At 36.2% G+C, this 17,736-nt stretch overlaps 1 protein-coding gene across 12 annotated transcripts in view; it reads left to right on the top strand.

Annotated features, from left to right (window-relative positions):
• GPHN (gephyrin) overlaps window positions 1-17,736 on the top strand; it is a 291,964-nt gene that overhangs the window by 185,060 nt on the left and 89,168 nt on the right. For 7 of the 12 annotated variants that reach the window (XM_032689727.1, XM_032689720.1, XM_032689726.1 and 4 more), the window contains 2 exons: window positions 3,855-4,127; window positions 11,486-11,620. In XM_032689727.1, the coding sequence (XP_032545618.1) occupies window positions 3,855-4,127; window positions 11,486-11,620 (408 nt within the window). Of the gene's footprint in view, window positions 1-3,854; window positions 4,128-5,361; window positions 5,470-11,485; window positions 11,621-17,736 lie in introns of all 12 variants that reach the window. The other 5 variants (XM_032689728.1, XM_032689717.1, XM_032689718.1 and 2 more) reach the window with 1 other exon arrangement.

The raw sequence follows: 17,736 nt of genomic DNA, 5'->3' as shown, positions 1-17,736 counted from the left end.
CTGGGGTGTCTACAGCAAGAAAGCGTTCTTTTTTGCACAGAAATAAGAGGAAGGCAGAACAGTAGAACTTGCTGGAGTATGAAGAACATTCCCAGTTTTGATCAGCAAGAGGGAAAAAAGGGAACATAATTTTTGAGCATTTGAGGATTTTTTTAAATCTTCTCAATATTGCTGTCCAACTTTTCACCCTTTATACAGTTTGTTTTCTTCCTGCGTTTTGCTTAGTTTGGACAGAGAAGTTAGGCTTTATGTTTTTATTCATTCTTTCTTTTTGACTGTAACACAAATTTCAGCAGGAATTTGTGTGTGTGTGTGTGTGTGTGTGTATGTATGTGTGTGTGTGTGAGTTAGTAAGGCTAGATCTTTCACTGATTTCTGTGTTGTTGGCTGATAGGAAAACAGTCTTCTCACAAATACTGCCAAGCTGAATAGTGGGCTGTACAACCTGATACAAAACTGCTAAGGTAGATTGTCCCATCACAAGAAGCTATTTCTTCAGGGCTCAGACTATGTCAGTGGCCTTATTAAAAAATGTCTTTACCTCTGGTCTTTAACAAATGCATATCTGGTAGACTTTTTCTGAACCATTAGTACCCAGTCACAGAGGAGACAGTACTAATGTGTTTAGCAGCACAGCCCTGAAGTCACTGTTTTTGGAAAGACTTGTCTCTGGAGATAAGTAAACAGCGTTTATGTGGGCTGTCATCTGGAAGCTGAAGAGGAAATGTTTTGAATGCTATGATCTCAAGAAGCCACCTTAGGTTTTCAGATACATTGTAAATGTGTTTCAGTTCAAGGACTCAGTAAGCCCTCTTATGATTCTACCATTCCTTAGAGCCTTTTTAGGAAATCTAATGAGACTGGAATTAAAAAGAAATTTAAAAGTCTTCAAAACATGCAACAGGAGTTGAAGGGTGCTAAGGTGGAAGTATACCTTCTTGAAATTTTTCCACTTATGAGTGGGAAGTCATAGGGATGCACATGTATTTAACATAGCAATGGCCCCCACATGTTAAAGAACTGATGCACCAGTAAGAAGATTATTTTGGAAATGAGTACTTCTTTTGTTGAATTATGAAAGAGATTAAATAGCCTACAATCTCTAATGGTTTTTATTGTGTTCAGTAGCACTACTGACATGCTTGGTACAGAAGCAATTGTCATTTTCTGTCCTGAGGCAATCAGACTGTGAAGACAGATAAATTGCAGAAATGAAGAAATGAAAAAGTGTTAATAAGTATTTTAACAATAGTTTGATATTGAGTAATTAATAAAAAAGAAAATTCTGCTGGAAAGGAAAAAAAATGTCGTATGATTGCATTATACAAGCAAGCTTTTGATAAACTGATGTTTTATTTGCTCCTGTCGTGATGATACTCTGTCCTGTCACAGTTTATTTTAGTACAAAGCATCTGTAAAGTATCAGATTTCAGCAAAGATTTTTAAGATGAATAGTAGAAAAAATTGTTCCCTAACAGGCTGACTCTCAAGAACCAAAAAGGATTGTTACCAGGAATTTCTCTCATTTTTCTCTTTTATGACTTGCTAATTTCCTTTCCACTGTATAAATATGATTATATAAGAAACTTATATGAAACTATGAAATTGCAGCAATATACATATTACTTTAATAAGATATTAAAATATTAATGGCAGCAGTGTCAATGCTTAATCTCAAAAGTTAACCGCATGCCAAATGTGTTTTCTCCAGAGAACATTTTTGTGGCATGTACCACTCAATCCAGATCTGTAGAATACTTCCATTTTTTCTGGTCTCTTTTTTTCTTTAGCCTTGCAAAAGATAGCTAATGTTATGAAAGAGGGCAAAGTGTGAAATTACCAGGTGCTTCTTAAAATCATTTGGTCTATGGCAATTTTTGTAAGTGTAGTAACAATTGCCTAACACAATGAGTTCCACAAATAACATGAGCTTTTAGAGTACTTACTGAGAACCATTGCAATAACAATCAAGCCAACAAGGTTCTATTTCAGTGGTAGGAGTGGGCAACGTGATTCTCTAATGAGTCAATTATTAATGTACGTTTTCACAATTATTGGTCAGTTCAGGGATTGTTGTCCTTGTTTTTCACTTACTGGAGGTCTGTGTTTTTGCTGAAGGAATGATGGTTGTATGTTTCATAATTTTAATCCATTTTAAAAGTAATACTGTGGTGGCATAATAACTGTGATTTGCAGTTAGATTATAAGTCATAATTTTTATTATCTTTACAGATATATTTTAATATATATTCATTTTATACAGCATCTTACAATCATCCAGTTTACTCCAGTTCTTCACAGTACCAAACTGAACCTTTAAAGAATTTATAAGTATGTGAAGTGGTCTGACTTATCATTCATTACTCTTAAAGGAATAACTGAAAGATGTGTTCTTATTTAGAAGCTTTGAGGAAGTAGTGTTTGTGAGTCATGTTTCACTTACAAAGTGGCTTATATAAACTCCAGTAATTTCCGATGGATGGTTTGCTCTTTATTTTGTTTATGTAGTCATTTTTATTTATTGAAAAGAATTTATTTCAATATCTATTTATAAAATTTTTATCATTATTTATTTTCTAGATACTCTGAAATTTCAGAATACGTTTTTTAAAATCTTCCTTATGCTTGAAACAAAACTGAAGTGCAAGACAAGGAATAATTGCCAGCTTTGCCTGTCAACTTGTGTGTTCCCTGACTGCATCACTATGGCAATTCATTCTTGTGACCCTGCCATTATTTTCCAATAATTTAATGTTTATATGCAGTCTCCTCAAATGACATGAAGAAAAACTTTTTATCGAGGTGCCTGGCAGGAGAATGAGAGACATTAGTCATAAATTGAAGAAGGTAGCTTCCAACTGGATAAAAAGAAATGGAAAACCAAACCAAAATGAAACAAAACCCAATCAAACAAACAAAAAACCCCAACAAAAACACTAATTAAGGATTAGAACAGGTTTTCAAGAAGAGTTGTAGAGTCTTTGTTCTTTGATTTTTTTCAAGACTTGACTGAACAAAGCCCTAAGAAGCCTGTCTGAATTTTGTATTGACCCTGATCTGAGCAGGCAGCTGCAGAGCATGACATCTTGGGGTTCCTCTTTGATTTGATGAAATACCAGCATATTTTAGCAGCATAGGTAGCTATATATGTATGTGCCCATTATGGAATGAGAAAATTACACAGTGTCTGCATTTTTGCTTTCTCCAGCCATATAAAATAAACCTTCCAATTGTTTTTAAGATCATAGAGCAAAGAGAGGTTTGAAAAATAGATTATTTATGAACCATTTTTTCTGAGTTACATAGCATTATAATGACATCAGTGTAATTTGTAATTCTTCCAGTATATAGGATAAGTCCATGAATAAAAAAGGATATAATTGTATAAAAGTTTAATTATGGAAACCCTTATGAATTGTTCTCTAATTGTGAAGGAGCATAATAGGAATGATTTGAAGCTAATATCCCTGCAGGGATATAGTTAATGTTTTTATTCTGCGTTTTTGTAGCATTCTGCCAGCTGCTGTGAACTGTTTTCCGCATTACATATTCACAAAAATTTAACTCTTGTTTTCTGAAGTTTTAATACAGTATTAGCTTAATTACAGTAGCTGTGCAATTTACTCTATTTGCATAAAAAAAGGCAAAAATATATAGAATAGTCATCAGGTCTCATTCTGAGTTTATTTTTTTTACCCTCTATGAGCAATTGCATTGGACAGGTAAGGTTTTATTTATGACTGAGTGAAAAGATGCATCTAAGTCCCAAATATATTTTAAGAGTAAATCTGAAAGATCCTTGTTTACTTCTGCAGGTAACTTTTCATAGTCATTTCTCTTCTTGTTGTGCATAGGAATGCTTTCAGTTTATACTGCCAGCCCTACCTCACGCCATTGATCTTTTGCGGGACGCCATTGTAAAAGTAAAGGAGGTACACGATGAGCTTGAAGATCTACCTTCACCACCACCCCCTCTTTCTCCTCCTCCAACCACCAGCCCTCACAAACAGACAGAAGACAAAGGAGTACAGTGTGAGGAAGAGGAGGAAGAGAAGAAGGATAGTGGAGTTGCCTCAACAGAAGACAGTTCTTCTTCACATATAACAGCAGCAGCTATCGCAGCTAAAGTGAGTCTGACTTGTTTCCCTAAGAGACCCCTTTTGTTTCTATCTCAGGTACTTTCCACCAATATTCACTGCATGTTAAGACTATATATTGAGATCTCTGTGGTCAAACAGATGTATTTTAGGTACGTTTTGTAGAAATATAACATCTAAAAAAATATAAGAATTCTGTTTCAGTAGGTGATTTCAAATTTCAGTGGGAGATAAATGATTTATTACCTTGATGTTAGCATATGTTTTTGTGATACTGTTCTGATGTGACAGATAGTTTTTAGTGGTTTTTTTTTAATTCAAAGTACTCACACACCTGAACATGCAAAGTCCATTAGATGGCATGTTAAGGAATCGCAACAAAATTTCCTAACCCGTAATATCTAATTTGAAAATAAAATGTTGGTTTCTGAAAACATTGATAAAAAGTATGACAGATAGGTAGCAGATGAAGTAATAAGCTATCCAGATTACTATATTCTAGTGTGCATGCCCACATAAAAGATGTGAAATTCTGCCAACAAACTAAATATCATCATATTGTCTTTATAGCCTTGCATTACTCAAACGAAAATAATAAATTGGAGACCCCAAAAAAAAAATAACACCTGTAAATAATTTTAAATGTTTTCCAAATAATTATTGTATTATTTGAAGCAATATATAAATATTTACCTCAGTTTTTTGTCTTCAGTTTTCAAGTGAAAAGACAATGTATCCCTATGTGTTTGGAAAGGTTTTTTTCCAAACTGCTTTGTTCTATATTTACTCCACAAATTGTGCTTTTAATTCCTATTATGCGAATTGAAAGTCTAAGTAACTCAGAATTATATTAAACAATTTTTAAACCAAAGCAGCAACATTCTAACTCCAGAAATGTGAATTCAGGTCTGAGACATCTTGACATTTCTAAGACAGCTGCAGCTGGAGATCATCTCCCAATATACAGGAAATCCTGATTACATATGTCTTTACAGGGATGAATTAAGGTAATTATCACTTGCAAGTATCAGTTTTTATTAATGCAAACTTTAAATTGTTTAATTTCTTGTGATATAGGCAAAGACAAATAATATGTGCCATTTTTAATGGCAGAAAATACCTGAGATCTAAACTGGCTGTGTTCACATGAACTTGGCATTTCAGTGTCACACTCGTTTTCACCTCATTCCTTTTTGGTCATTTGCTTGTATAGTTTCATGTTTTCCTGTCACTGTATTCATGGCTGTTATGTGTTGTGCATTAGAAGCATCCATCCTACACCAGTTCAGCTGTTATCATGGCAAAAGGTGAACAGCCCATCCCTGGTCTCATCAGTTATTGCCATCACGCAGCAGGCAGTGCAGGAGAACTGGTAAGAGACACTTCCAAGAGGCTTTTGCACTAACACTAACTAAAAATACACTGCCTGCCTCCTAGTCTGTGTGTGAACAGACAGTGTTAGTTATTTTCTTCTAACAAAGACACATTAGTGCTATCTTTTAGAGCACATGCTACAGAAAATATCTGTTTAAGATATAGGGCTAAACGAGGTAAAGTTCACGTGTTTTGTCAGGTTGAATCATTCAGCTGCTGAGATAATAATTGCTATAAAGCCTGTGTTTCTGATTAGTCATAGGCTTTATCATCTAATATACTCAATAATTGAATATAATTAAAATAATCTCCTAAAATCACTGCTTTAGAGCTATGAAATTGTAACTTTTTCCCCTTTGTTTGCTTTGCTTTACTGCTTTTTTCTCAATAGATTTTTTTGTCAACGCAATACAGCATTTGCACTGTATGTTCGTAGTTTGCTTTCATCACTTGCAGTTTCTCCTTCATTTTTATTTTCTGTTTAGAAGTAGAATTTCTCAAAAACGGAAGACTTCAGGAGTCAGGATACAGGATACAGGTCTTAATATAAATTACTGGATTTTAGTGAATCGTAGACAACTATTTCAATGAACAGCAGAAAGGACCTGTTCCCCTAGGCAAATAGTAATTTAAACCGTCAATCAGATCGCCTGATACCTCTGTATTTAAAACATGATTCTATGTCTCTTGAAAAGTCACTTAGGAAATGGGAAGACTTTAAAGTTCACACACCTGATTATAAAGCTATATGCATAGCTTTGTCATACATATACATGCATACGTACATACACTCATTTATTGCAATAGTTCATTTTTTTTTAGTTGAGGTTACTAAACTAGAATTTGCACTGTATTCTTCAGTATCAGTAGGACGGTGATTTTAGCCTCTCTGAAGCACGCTGTTAAGATGTCATCCACATTTATGTGCCCTTTTGCAGATTAGTCTTGAGCTACTGTATTGTGCACTCTATAATCCAAATCAGATCTTGAAACTCAGCAGAAGGTGGTTAGTTTTTTTGCAGGTTACTGGGGTTTTTTAAGCTGTCCTTTCTCTATGTCATTAAGACATTTTTTCCTCTTGTATAGCAGTCATAGTAATTATCATCTACTTGATTATTTTCTTTCCTCACCAGCACTGTCAATCTTTGTTCCAGTCCTGGGCAGAAGAGAATAAAAAACTCATATATTTTCCTTTTTTCCCTTCTTGTCAATGCTTAGTTCTCTAATCTGAAAACGCAAATATTTAAACCAATATAGAAGTATTTCACAGAAAGGCCAGGTCAGATTAAACTTGTAGAAGCAGTAACTGATGGATACACTGAATATCTTTCTCTGTCACTTCATTCATTTCTCATTCATTTCTCTCTTCATCAGTACGTTACAACAGGTTTTCCACCCCAGCTAGTGCAAACAGAAACTATTTTCGCTGAATTAAGAGGTTTTTTGTACCTCACTTAGGGTTTTGAGATCTCTACCCTCAATTAAACTATTTGAAACTGGAAAATGACTAAAAACTTTTAGAGAGAGACATTATAAATGCTCAGAATGTGACTTTGTGAAAGTTTAAAAAAAAGTCTATCCAAAATGCAATAATATTCCTGCCCTTCTTTATTGCAGGTTTCCATGCTTCAGGAAGCACAGAAATTTCTTATGGTTTATTAACCTCTTTAACAGGGTTAACAAGAAGTTGCCTTGATTAGAGACTTAGATTGCCTAAATTTAATTTGTTTATTTTTAAAGGAAAAAACCCTAAATATAGGTGAGAAAAAGCAGAAACTCCCCATATCACATTATAATTTTATATATTTCTGTTTATGCAGTGTGCATAATAGTACCTTCTCTGAATTCAGCAGGTTGATTTAAAGAGAATATTAGTTCTGCTTTTAGCAATACAGCACATTCCACTATCATATTAGAAAAAGAGCAAAATTTGTAACTGTGAACTAACTTAATTCTCTCAGTGAAATTTTTTTCTAGAACTTAGAGTTCTAGGCAGGTTTATATATAAATTGTTTTCTGGGGATTGTATTTTATGTAAAGGTAGTGATGCAATAATTCTCATTGGAATTAAATGCCTGTGATCATCTTTTCCCTTTATCTTCAGCTTCCTTTTCTGATTAATGTCCTGACTGAAATTTTACTTAAACTTTATTTTTTTCACAGGCAAAACCCAGTATTACACATGCAGTTCAGCAGAAACTGGGTTTGTCTCAGGCACTTTGTTAAAGAGAGACATTTTTTATTATGAAAAAGATTGTATCAGATAAAATTTTAGAAGCAATAATTGATCAATATGGTGGAAAATAAAAAAAAAGCCTTTTCTTTCCTGAAGAGCATGAGACAATGTGAAATATCTAGAGCAACCAGAGTGAACTGGAGAGAACTGCATCATGGTATCTTTTGCAAAAGCAGTATTGTTATTTGTGTTGTGGGGTCTTGGAGTGTACAAAAGGATAATAGATCATACACAATCATCTCAAGATGTGTACAGCTTTGTGTCAAAGGAGTGTAAAGAAAAGGTGTCTTATTTAAAGACTTAAAACTGTTCTTTTATTGTCTTTTTTTTATTTTATGCCTTTCTCAAGATATAATTTTTGCCCTATTATCCTTAGGCATGGAGATTAAAAGGAAGCATTAAAAGTTGTAGGTAGTATCTATGCCAATATAGAACTTAGGGATGCCAGCCTATTTTTGGGTTTAACAAATTTAAGATGGGATTTCAGGAGAAAAAATGAGCAGAAGGCAAATTGTACTTCTGACTACAAACTGTTTGAGTGTTCAGAATATCATTGAACTTGTTTACCTCTTAAGTAGATCACTAAGGTTTTTAAATGCTGACAGAAATTGACTGGCAAAAAAACCACTGTTAGTCTAGAAACACAGCAGTAGAGCAGAAAGGAGGCAATTGGTGCACACTGTGAACAAGATCTCTTTTCACACAACTTATAAACAGATTATAAACACAAGAAACTCTTAATATGTGGAGGAGTGTATATGGTGAAATCTCCTAGGTATAACCCAGTATGTCTAAGTCAAAGTTGCTAAGTTAGACATAGTCATTATTTATAGATGGGAACCAAGGAAGTTGAGGGAGTGGGAAATGACATTAAAAGAAAAGTATTTAATTATATGAGTATTAAGATGGGTCATTTTAACTACACCGAGACAAGCAACAAAGCTGTCTTAATGTCGTAAGAATGCAACAGATAAAGGATTCAAGCTAGGATTCAAGCTTCTTCCTGGCTTACAAGGCAAGAATGCTCAAAATGCCTAGATGCAGACTGGGTAACAGCATATCCATTTAAGAAAAAATCCCATCTGGAAATACCCAACATTAGTGATTTAGCTTGTCACTGGATCTTCATTTCTTCCTTCCTCTTATTGTCTGCTACTGCCATTTTCCCCAAACATGGAGGTTCTTTTGGTGGTTCACTTGGAGCTTCAACATCAGGCTGAACTCAGAAATTCTTAATGAGGAGAAAGATCTTAAGATATGTATGTGTATATACCTTCAAAGATCTGAATGTCTACACTTTCTGGTTTGTTGTGATAGAGAAGTGAATTGATGGAAGTAAGAGCAAAGTGATCTTGTAGAATTGCTGCCTCTGAAAAAGGAAGGGGTTAGAATAATGAAAACCAAATCAGAATAACCCTTTGTAAACAGTGTGTTATAGTAGAATCTATTGCATTTTGAGTTGTAGAATTAATGTTAGAGATCACTTCTCCTATCTGAGGTATTTATCATTTCTATGTCTTAACATTTTACACTAAATAAATAAATAAATCATTGTGTTAAAAATAATAATCTAGTCAATTATAAAGCTGATGTGATAGCTACATGGCTGGACCCAAATACTACAGTCATAAAAGCCAACAAACTTTCTAAGACTCAGCATATAAAGTTTAAGAAACCTTTATTCTCAAATTCATTCCTCTATCTCTTTTCTTTAAAGCTGAACAGAAGGGACAGAAGATAAAAAGTAATGATAGATTCACTTTTGTAACTGAAAATAAGAATGCTTTCTCACTGTTGTAAGTTGGTGTAATTTCATTTTTTTCACCAACTAAAGGATCTGTCACTAAAATTCAAGCTTATAAATATAACCATAGAATAGTTTGGTTTGGAAGGAACTTTTAAAGGCCATCTCATCCAAACGCCTACAATGATCAGGAACATCTTCAACTACATTGGGTTGTTCAGAGCCCCATCCAACCTGACCTTAAAGGTTTCCAGGGATCAGGCTTCCACAACCTGTCTGGGCAACCTATTCCAGTGTTTCACCACCATCATTGTAAAAAATATCTTCCTTATATCTAGTGTGTATCTACCCTCTTTTAGTTTAAAGCCAGTACCCGTTGTCCTATCACCGCAGGCCCTGCTAAAAAGTTTGTCCCCATCTTTCTTATAGCCCCCTTTAAGTATTGAAAGGCCACAATAAGGTCTCCCTGGAGCCGCCTTTCCTCCAGGCTAAACAATCCCAATTCTTTCAGCCTGCTTTCATAGGAGAGGTGTTCCATCTGATCACTTTTGTGGCCCTTCTCTGGACTCTCTCCAACAGGTCCATATCTTTCCATGCTGAAGACCAGAGAGCTGGACACAGTATTACAGGTGGGATCTCACAAGGGCAGAGTAGAGGGGGAGAACCCCCTTCCTTGCCTTGCTGACCACGCTGCTTTTGATGCAACCCAGGATACAATTGGTTTTTCTGGGCTACAGGTGCACATTTCTGGCTCTTGTCCGGCCTCTCATCCACCAGCACCCCCAAGCCCTTCTCAGCAGGGCTGCTCTCCATCTGTTCATTTCCAGTCTGTATTGATACCGGTGGTTACCCTGACCCAGGGGCAGCACCTTGCACTTTGTCTTATTAAACCTCATGAGATTCCCACAGGCCCACTTCTCAAGTTGGTCCAGGTCCCTCTGGATGGCATCCTGTCCTTCAAGTGTGTCAAGTTAACCACTCATCTTGGCGTTTGCAAATCTGCTGAGGGTGCAGTTGATCCCTTTGTCTGGGTCATCAATAAAGACATTGAATGACATTGGTCCCAATGCAGACATTTGAAGGACACCACTTGTCCCTGATGTCCATCAGAACTTTTTGCCCTTGACCACTACCTTCTGGATGCAACCATCCAACCAATTCCTCATCCACATAACAGTCTACACATCTTTGCTCTCCCAATCCCTGGCTTAAGGGCAATCCACTCAAGAAGTGTGAGAAAAGAGGTTGCCAGTGACAACTGACACAAAAATTGTTGAGTGCCTCAGCCTTCTCTTCATCAGTTTGCCAGATGTTCATCAGGGGGGATATGCTTTCCTAACTGGCACTCTAATATATTATGTGAGGAAAAGAAAAAAGACTGAATTTTCATTTTTCCCCTCAGAATGTATTTTAAAGCAAGTATTGGCTTTGGATGGTGGTTTCTAATGCTTTTGCCTTTATACCCTCCAGAGAGGCCTGTAGCTTTTGCAGCACAAATCTAACATCAAGAATTTTTGTAGCTGAAATAAAGTCTTCACAGAATAAAGAGTATTACGCACTGCATGAGATTTCTTATGAGAAATTTTCTCACTGCATGACATTTCTTTAGAGGGTTTCAGTTATTGCTAACAAGTGGTTTTCTTTCCAGAATATTATCCCGTAGTTAGAGAATGGAAAGTTTGCCTCCCTTCATGCCACGGCAGAAATCACTCTTGGTCATTGTTGAGTTTGAAACAGAGGCTTAAGAGGAAAACTATTATTTTCTTATTATTTGCTGTTGTAGTATATCTGATTCATAGGTTTTTCAGGGCAAATAGTGTGTTCTGTGCTACTTCAGTTAGAATATGATCTTATATATTTGCTAGGAATTTGTTACTGAAATTTGGAGAAAATGCCATTAACCGCTGTCAAGCACTGTGTATGAGGAGGTACGCAAATGGAGGAGTGGGGTATTCCCATGTTTTTGATATAAAGCTTTGAGTAAGTTTTTCATACAGTATTTTTTTTTACTATTAAATCTCTCTCCTTTTTAAGATTCCAGATTCCATCATCTCTCGTGGCGTTCAGGTTCTCCCACGTGATACAGCCTCCCTCAGTACTACTCCTTCAGAATCTCCTCGTGCCCAGGCCACCTCTCGTCTCTCCACTGCATCCTGCCCAACACCAAAAGTAAGTACTCTTATGCCTTGCAAGCTCCATGCTCGGCCATATGATCTATCAGATTAATATATTGCCTCTGCTGAACAAGGTTGGTTCGCATGCAAGGTTGTGTCATTCTGCATAATAGATAAACGCAAGACCGTATAGCTTGTTCTGTGTATACTGTTGCACAATTTAATATGTGGATCCACCAACACCTTATGGTTACTGAAGTTTCATGTTATCTCTTGCAATATCTGTCATGAATATGAAATTGTTAGCACCTTGAATGTATTTAATATGCTTTAGTATCCCCAGGAACATAGATAATCCTGCCACTGAGTAGCAACATTGAGCAAGTAGTATTTTGTCAACAAAATCTATGTGCAAATTTCTAGCCTGGGATGGGGCAGATCTGTGCCCCACTTTATTATTGATCAGTTTAAGACACTTTCAAACCAACTGGCTTTGCTCAAACTTAGATATTTGCTGCCTGACATTTGGAAACAAAAACCAGCCTAAATTGAATAGAAAGAAAGTTTTAATGCCAACCTTGTGGGATTATTATTCAATTCTTACTGATTACACTATACTATTTAATCGTTGAGGTGAACTCTATTAATGTGCTCTTTTTATCAAACTTTAAATAGCATACATGAAAAACTAAGCAAATTGACCAGTGGCAAGGCCTGAAATGTTTACCTTCGGCAGAACTCCTTTCAGCAGAAGAAAACTGTCTGCATTCACTTTGTTCATTCACATCACAAAGATCTTTCTGTGGCACCAGATGCTGACATACTAATAGACCAGTAGCAGATGGCAAATAATAACATTCTTCCTTATCTAATTCGTGATCCTTGAGGATTATTCTGCCTGCTAAAATGATTGCCCAGCATCTGCTAGTTCTTCTTTCCTGCTGTCTCATTCTTTTCTATCAGCAAACAAGATTTATTGGCAACCACCCATATAAATATTTTGGTTTAAACTATGGGATTGTTTTATGCAGTACTCACCTTCACTGTAATAGAATCAAAATTATTCTGATAGCCAGCAAACTTGAGCTTCATTATATAGTCTACTTTTCTTAAGATTGTTTAGTGAATTCTATCTGCAAGCACCTCCTTCATTTGTCTTCTAAAAACTTGTGTCTTGTCTAATGACTTAAAAATAAAAATCTGGAGCAGAAGAGCAACACAAAGCAGAGAATCTGCACTGAGTTTTATGCCTGTTGACAAAATGAGAGTGTCCAAAGAAAACCAAAGGAGACCAGTAACAGGCATAAATAAGAGACAACTCCACTGAGAAATAGCTCTACATGAAGACTATATGTTTTCAGGAAGTTTATCACAGTGGGAAGGAGTAAAGCTTATCTGTTATGAAACAGAAAGTACTGCTCTAGACTGTCTTCAAAGATTCAGAGAATACAGAAGGAATCTACAAGAACTTTGAAACAGACTAAAAAACTGAAACTGTGTTTGAGAAACTAGGTGAGATGAGCTCATTTCATAATAGGATCATGCTTTGGTATTTCATGTTGAGACCTGCTTTTCATGTATTACTGAAAAATATATTTTGTTCAAAATGTGTGAGACCACACCACTTTTATAATAGGAATCTCCATGCAACATCTAGCTAGTCTAGATTTTCCGTGATGTCTTTCAAAGGTGGGTGGTACAAGCTGATACAGGCAAAGATAAAGAAGAGCCCAACTGGAAAATAAACTTGAAAGGTTATGTCACCTGTTCCTATTGCCTAGAGGTTGGATTTTGCACAAAACTGTAAACTTCTTTGCCACTTAGAGAGCTCTTTGCTCATTTTACCTATTACTTTTAAAAAACCAAAGAAACTACCCAATATCTTTTTGTTCAGCCCTTTTCAGTACCCTTAAGTTCTCAAACATCATCTGAATTCGTCAAGAAATACAGGTCATTCATATTCTTCAAGATTATCAATATGTCTAAATGTCTTCACTTACTGAGTTTTACCTTCTGGATCCTGGCATTCTAATAATGCAATATAAATTTAGTTCACACTGGACTTCTTGATCCACACAGTAATGAAAATAAAGGTAAATTGTACTTTAGCATCCAGCTGATATTACAGGGTGCTTTTTTTTTCTTCTTTAATCTGCAAGTGTATTTCTTTTCAATATTCTCATTTGCTAGTTGAGGAACTCATTTCAGGGCTCCAAAATGTGTATATACAACATGAAACAAAAATGAAGAAGTGCCAGGGGAAAAAAATTATTTCTTTGATTTCTTTGGAGTGGTGGTCTAGCCACAAACTAGTGGCACTATATTTCTTTGTCAACTCTGTATTCCAGTTTATTTTGTTGTACCATTTTCATGTGGTTTTTTGTCCTAAGTATATAATACCTTACATTTCTCTTACTGAATTTGGTGAATAGCAGAAAAAAAATCAAGCTTCTGCAATAATGGGAGCACCTCTGTTAAATGAATGTAAGTAGCAGGTTACTAATGCATGAGGGTATTGGAGAGAAGGTGTGGGAGAATGCATTACTAATGCTCCTGATTGATCTGTTAGGAGTCTTTACCTTTTCATAATGGTATTTTGGAAAACTAGTGTTGTTTATATATAAAACAGATCGTGTAGACAAAATACAACATTTAATTTTAAATGTGTTTTACTGTTTACACTTAATTGTCCATGTTTTCTGAAAGTCTTTGTTTCTAACAAAGTACTAAATGATGAATATTGAGTTTGAACCTTGATATTTCAATCGGTCTTCAAAAATGTAATTTCCTGGTAAAAGAAGTAATTATGGAGACAAACTTTTTAGCAGGATCTGATGCAATAGGACAAGGGAGAATGGTATTAAACTGAAGGAGGGTCAATTTAGATATTAGGAAGAAATTCCTTACTGTGAGGATGGTGAGGCACTGGCACAAGTTGCAAGAGGAGCTTGTGGGTACCCCATCCCTGGAAGTGTTCAAGGTCAGCTTGGATGGGGCTCCGAACAACTAGCTCTAGCTGAGGATGTCCTTACTTATTGAAGGGGGGTTGGACTTAGATGGCCTTTAAGAGGTCCCTTCCAACTCATACTATTGTATGATTTGTATGATATATTTTTCACTTTAGCCTCTTGGGATATTGAAACTTCTCAAGACAAATTGCCATTGGGACTACTCTGCCTATTATTAGGTACATCCCCAAGACTAAGCAAAGTAGCTTTTGTTAGCTTTTAATAAATCTTTGTAGAACACCTTTCTTGTTCTCTAAATTGTATTTGAGGTTCAAACAAAATCGACCACTGCTCAAAGAGCATTTTAACCATATTTATAGTAGATGGATTCACATATAGAGGCAATCTAAGTTTTACTCAGAGGAAAACTGCACTAGCAGTCCTCCCTTTTTGAGTCTTTCAACCATAAAGTTGATGCTGATTGTGACAGATATTTTTATTTTCTACAATATAGTTTTAAAAGTAAAACTTTTAAAAGTTTTACTGCTTTCTTAACAAGGTTAGATGATTTTTCAGAATACTTGCATGACAAAAGTTTAGGATGACACAGTGTGACTTGCAAATTTTTCTTGTCATTTCCAGTAGCTGCTCAGATTCTAAAATCTTACTATGTTTTTGTGTGTGTTTGTGGTTGGCATTTTCATCAAGTAAAACGCAATGTTCTTTTCTGACACAAAAGCAATATGCTACCTAGTGTCTTTTTTTTTTTAATATTTCCATTTGTGTTGACTCTTGGGTTTTTTTATGCTTACAGTATAAAATTTTAGATCTATAACTTCAGATAACTTAGAAGAATATATCCAGAGCAAATGACTGAACCATTATTTCAAACTTCTAATTTTGTTCTCCTCTTAGGGAGATGATATTGGTATAAAAGAAAATTACAGTTTTCAGGTTGAAGTCTTCACTTTTCTATATAAATGGCATAATCAATATTTAATTTTTGGCAATGTTGTGTGTCGAAGTCAAATGAAGCAGATTTAGAAGACCAAGGGCAGATTTTAAATTATTGCCAGGAATTCATTTCAGTGACATTTAAGTGTTCAAAGTATTTCACTTCACAAGATCATCAGTCTCACTGATGTTCAGTTCTTCTACTTCAACGTGCAAAGTTTCTTTCAGTGTTATCCTGAAGGATCCTAAGGAACTTGTAATAGTACTTTTAAGATGAGAGTATGTTTTTCTTTTTCCATCTTGCTGCTTCCATGCCATAACTTCTTATATTCTGCATAAGTCTCTCTCTACTTTACTTGCTGATTTTCTGTCCCATCCTAGCTATCTATTTTTTAGTTACACTGAACCAGACAAAACCCTTGGTGATAAGTTTGATCCTTACATATTTGTAGTTGTGATAGATGGCTTTTGATTTCTATGTAAGGCTCTATCTTACAGCTAAAATGAGCAAGCAAGGCTACTTTTCAGAAGTTTTTTCAAGTCTAACAAAACAGTCACAGAATCAAAGAATATGCTGAGTTGGAAGGGACCCACAAGGACAATCGAGTCCAACATTTAGCCCTGCACAGGATAATCTCCAAGAGTCACACCATGTGCCCAAGAGTATTGTCCAAACCCTTCCTGAACTCTGTCAAGCTTGGTGCTGTGACTACTTCCCTGGGGAGCCTGTTCCAGTGCCCAACCACCCTCTGGTGAAGAACCTTTGTCTAATACCCAACCTCCCAAATACCAAACCTCCCCTGACACAACTTCAGACCATTCCCTCAAGTTCTGTCACTGGTCACCACAGAGAAGAGATCAGTGTCTGCCCCTCCTCTTCCCCTCCTGAGGAAGTTGTAGACTGCAATGAGGTCTCCCCTCAGTCTCCTCTTCTCCAGGCTGAACAGACCAAGTGACCTCAGCCCCTCCTTACAGCTTCCCCTCCGGACCCTTCCCCATCTTCACTGCCCTCCTTTGGACACTCTCTAACAGCTTAATATCTTCCTTATACTGTGGTGCCCAAAACTGCACACAATATTCAAGCTGAGGCTGCCCCAGTGCAGAGCAGAGCGGGACAATCCCCTCCCTTGACCGAGTGGTGATGCTTTGCCTGATGCCCCCCAGGACAGGGTTGGCCCTCCTGGCTGCCAGGGCACTGCTGACTCATGTTCAACTTGCCATTGACCAGGACCCCCAGGTGCCTTTCTGTGGCTGGGAGGTCTATAGCAAACTCCCACAGTGACATCCACATCATTTGTTTGGCCCTTGATTCTTACCCAGAGGCTCTCAACTGTGCCATTGCCAACTGTGAGCTCCCTAGATTCTATCCCTTCTATTACATACAGTGCCACCCCTCCACCTTTTCTGCCCTGCCTATCCCTCCTGAAGAGCCTGAAACCATCCAACAGAGCACTCCAGTCACAGGTCATCTCATCTGTCCACCACTCCAGCCATCCACACCTTCTTTGTAGCACAGTGCATTTAATTCTGCTAGCTGATCACTTTCTGTAGCTTAGTGTCTCCTTTGAAGAACTGTTGTCTTTATCATTGAGAAGTTGACATTCACCTAAAGACTTAATATTCTCAATGTAAAAAGTATGATACTTGCAATTTATGTACATGTTTCAGTTGCAGAGAATTTCTGAAATGAGATAGCCTAGAAAAAATACATTAAACTTTTTTTAAAAAAATAAAAGACTGATGAGAGTTATTTCAGTGACAAAAAATATCTTATTATTTCAGTCATTTCTTATGCTTCCTTCCAATGAAAGATGATGTTTAGAACACCTGTCATGAGCCACAGATTTAATGTTTGAATGTGTACATTGACATTCACACAGTCAAATGAGCTATGGATTTATATTAAACCTAATTATGATTTATGTTTTCAGTCCAGTGTTTGACTTCCAATATACAACTGCTATGTTGAAATGAGCAGATGAGAGCAGGTGGAGTTGGGAAGGTGTTTTTGTCAATTATTGTTACTATTTTTCAGTAGAAATATTCAGTATTTTTCAGTAGAAGAAAGATCGGGATGCTTATCAGAAATTCTTAGTTAATAATAAGAAGCTGTTCAAGACATGTTTTGGCAAGCTGTAGTTTTATCCATAGTGTAGATGTTTTTCATACATTTGAGTGCTTTTTTATTTTTATCTTGATTCTTACTATTTCTTCTTAAGGTGATCATCAAGGTGAGAGCAATAGGGCAAGTATGTGAATGTATTTTAAA

The sequence above is a fragment of the Chiroxiphia lanceolata genome, chromosome 6 (assembly GCF_009829145.1).
Source record: "Chiroxiphia lanceolata isolate bChiLan1 chromosome 6, bChiLan1.pri, whole genome shotgun sequence".
Taxonomy (NCBI): Eukaryota; Metazoa; Chordata; class Aves; order Passeriformes; family Pipridae; genus Chiroxiphia; species Chiroxiphia lanceolata.
This window is presented reverse-complemented; position numbering and strand designations above follow the sequence as displayed.